The sequence below is a fragment of the Anopheles darlingi genome, chromosome X (assembly GCF_943734745.1).
Source record: "Anopheles darlingi chromosome X, idAnoDarlMG_H_01, whole genome shotgun sequence".
Classification (NCBI taxonomy): Eukaryota; Metazoa; Arthropoda; class Insecta; order Diptera; family Culicidae; genus Anopheles; species Anopheles darlingi.
In genome coordinates, this window is record NC_064873.1 from 7,743,871 (window position 1) to 7,746,370 (window position 2,500).

Genomic DNA, 2,500 nt, shown 5'->3' on the forward strand with positions numbered 1-2,500 from the left:
GATCGCCACTTGCTGATGGAGCCAACTCCACGAAGCCAGCCGGAGTGAGAATGCGCGGTATACCACCAACACCACCTCCGACACCGCCAGGGCCAGCAATACTCGGGCTGCCATTGCCAGCTCCACTTCGTAGCGGACGAACCTCGCTGCCCTGCTCTTCGGGTGCCGTACCAGAACTGTTCCCACGATCTGCACCACCAATACCTGCCAGATCCGATTGGCGGAAGCGCGCCTCCAGCTCCTCTACGCTGTGTACCTGGCCACCCATTTGCGCGTTCGGTTGCGGTCCACTCATTATCGATGGGGACGATGAGCCGGCCGCACTGCTGTTCACACCCAGAATTTGCTGCAAGCTGCGATTTTGAATTTGTTGGTGGTTCAATTGCTGCTGATGGTGGTGATGATGGTGGGAGTGCGGGTGATGAAGGTGATGGTTTTCCTGCTGCTGCATAGCAGCCACCTCCTGCTGCTGGGAGGAAGGTAGTGGCTTCAACATTTGCAGCACGTGCTGCTGTGCATCGAATGGTGGTGGCAGTGGTTGGTTGGAAGAATGGCTACCTCCTTCCTGGCGAGGACCCGTGGCCGCATCAGACCCTTTCAGTTCAGGTCTCTCCCGGAAAAGATCGAGGAACGAGCTCGACGAGCTGGTGGCGGCCGGCGAAATGGGAGCAAAGTATTTCGTGTTATTACTGCTATTGCCGTTGTTTGCTTGCTGTTGTTGTTGAAGTTGTTCCTCAGTATTGGCAAAATCCTTGATCATCTTGTCGATGCCCTCTTGCAACGAATTCTGGCGACTGCGGGCCTTTGCTGCTGCCTCGGCTAGTTTCATTGCCTGGTAATCTTGACGGAACCACTGAGAAAAACGTGATTCTCCCATGCCACCACTGTCATTCTCCACCGGCTCGTTACCGCTCTGAGAATGAGGAAGAGAAAGAGCGAGAGAAATAGAGACAATGATGAAAAGAGATGAGGAGAAGATGTTTGGGCCGCTTCAGGCGTACTGACTGCCAGAAGAGATATACTTACGTAAAGGAAATCGCTGTCGATTTTCAGGATGTCCTCAATGTTGAAATCATCGGCCGATTGTTTCAGCGTGGTTCCGCTATCGTTGCCTCCATCTGTGTCTGCGACTGCAGCTGTATCTGCTGTTCTTACTTCTGTCCCTGTTCCTCCTCCTCCGCCTCCTCCTCCAACTCCTTTAGCACTGTTGTTTCTCGAGCCATCACCAGGAGTACGGTCGCGTTCCTTGCCTCGCTGACCAGTTTCCATCGGATGGTCGCCAGTAGCAACCTCGTTAGCAACATCATTCGCCGAGCCCGTCATCTTATCGCCAATTGCATCTTTATTCCGGTTTCGCTTATCGCTAACGCCTTCCTCATCCCGATGTCCTCGTCCGGTAGTCTGGCTCTGGTGGTTCTGGTCTGATTCTCGAGCCGGAACCGATGGTTCCTGTCCAGCACCGTCGGGTTCTTCGGGCGACGGCTCGTCAAAGCCGCGTAGCTCGATCGTATCGTGCTGCGAGGTCGGTTCGCTGAACCATTCCGGTTCCTCGTCACGACCGCCATCGTGATTGTTGTACTTGCGCCGATCGCCGTACGAGGACCCGTAATGGTGATGGTTGTTATTGTAGCTGTTGTAACCGTAGTACCCTCCTCCTCCTCCTCCTTCACCTCGGTGATGATGTCCATCGTTACTGGAGTAGTTGCTGTTACGGGACTGCTTACCATACCCACGCATTGGCTGCGTATTTTCCTTCTCCGCCCCACGATCATAGTCACGGTTGTTGACGCCCGAGCGACGATCATATCGATCGTCGCCCCGTTCCATTATATCCTTGCCACCACCACCACCACCACCACCACGTTCCATTCGCTCCATTCGCTCCATTCGTTCCAAGCGCTCCATGCGCATCGAATCCTTGCCACCTTCATGGGCCCGAGATGCGCCTCCTCCTTCCTTGCCGGATCCTTCACGATCGCGGTCACGGTAGAGAGAGCTAGCGCTGTTGGCACTCCCGTTGGTAGTGTTACTGCTGCTACTGTTGTTATTACCACCGGTGCCGGTGGTACCGGAACGATACTCGCCCGCATCAAGGAGCTCCTTGTCTGGCCGATAGTCCCACGAGACGTCACGCGACAGAATCCGTCCGCTGCCGATACGGCGTTCCCGACCACCACCGAGCAGATCGCGATCCGGCCGGAGAAGACTGCCAGACAGCCCGAGCGTACCACCACCGGCCGAGGACGGTGCCGATGGCATCTGGCATCCCATGTTGAATGAACGCCGCTGTGGCGACAGCACGATGCCTTCCTCCTTGCGCAGCCGTTCCTTCGGATCGCCACCGCCACCAGACCGTCGCATCTCGCCGCGTACCATCATACCCATGCCACTGCCACCGGACAAATGCCCACCGCCGTTTGTCCGTTCTTTATCGCTAGCAATACTGCTTGGACCGCCATTACCGCCGCCACCGCCGCCAGGCGAGTTGTAGGAAAGACGG

General features: G+C 56.3%; 1 protein-coding gene across 1 annotated transcript in view; it reads right to left on the reverse strand.

Annotated features, from left to right (window-relative positions):
* LOC125959036 (uncharacterized) overlaps positions 1-2,500 on the reverse strand; it is a 29,809-nt gene that overhangs the window by 25,157 nt on the left and 2,152 nt on the right. The window contains exons 1-2 of the mRNA XM_049691765.1: positions 1,027-2,500; positions 1-913 (exon numbers count right to left, since the gene is read on the reverse strand). The exon at positions 1-913 is cut by the window's left edge and continues 351 nt beyond it; the exon at positions 1,027-2,500 is cut by the window's right edge and continues 2,152 nt beyond it. Coding sequence (XP_049547722.1) covers positions 1-913; positions 1,027-2,500 — 2,387 coding nt within the window. The remainder of the gene's footprint in view (positions 914-1,026) is intronic.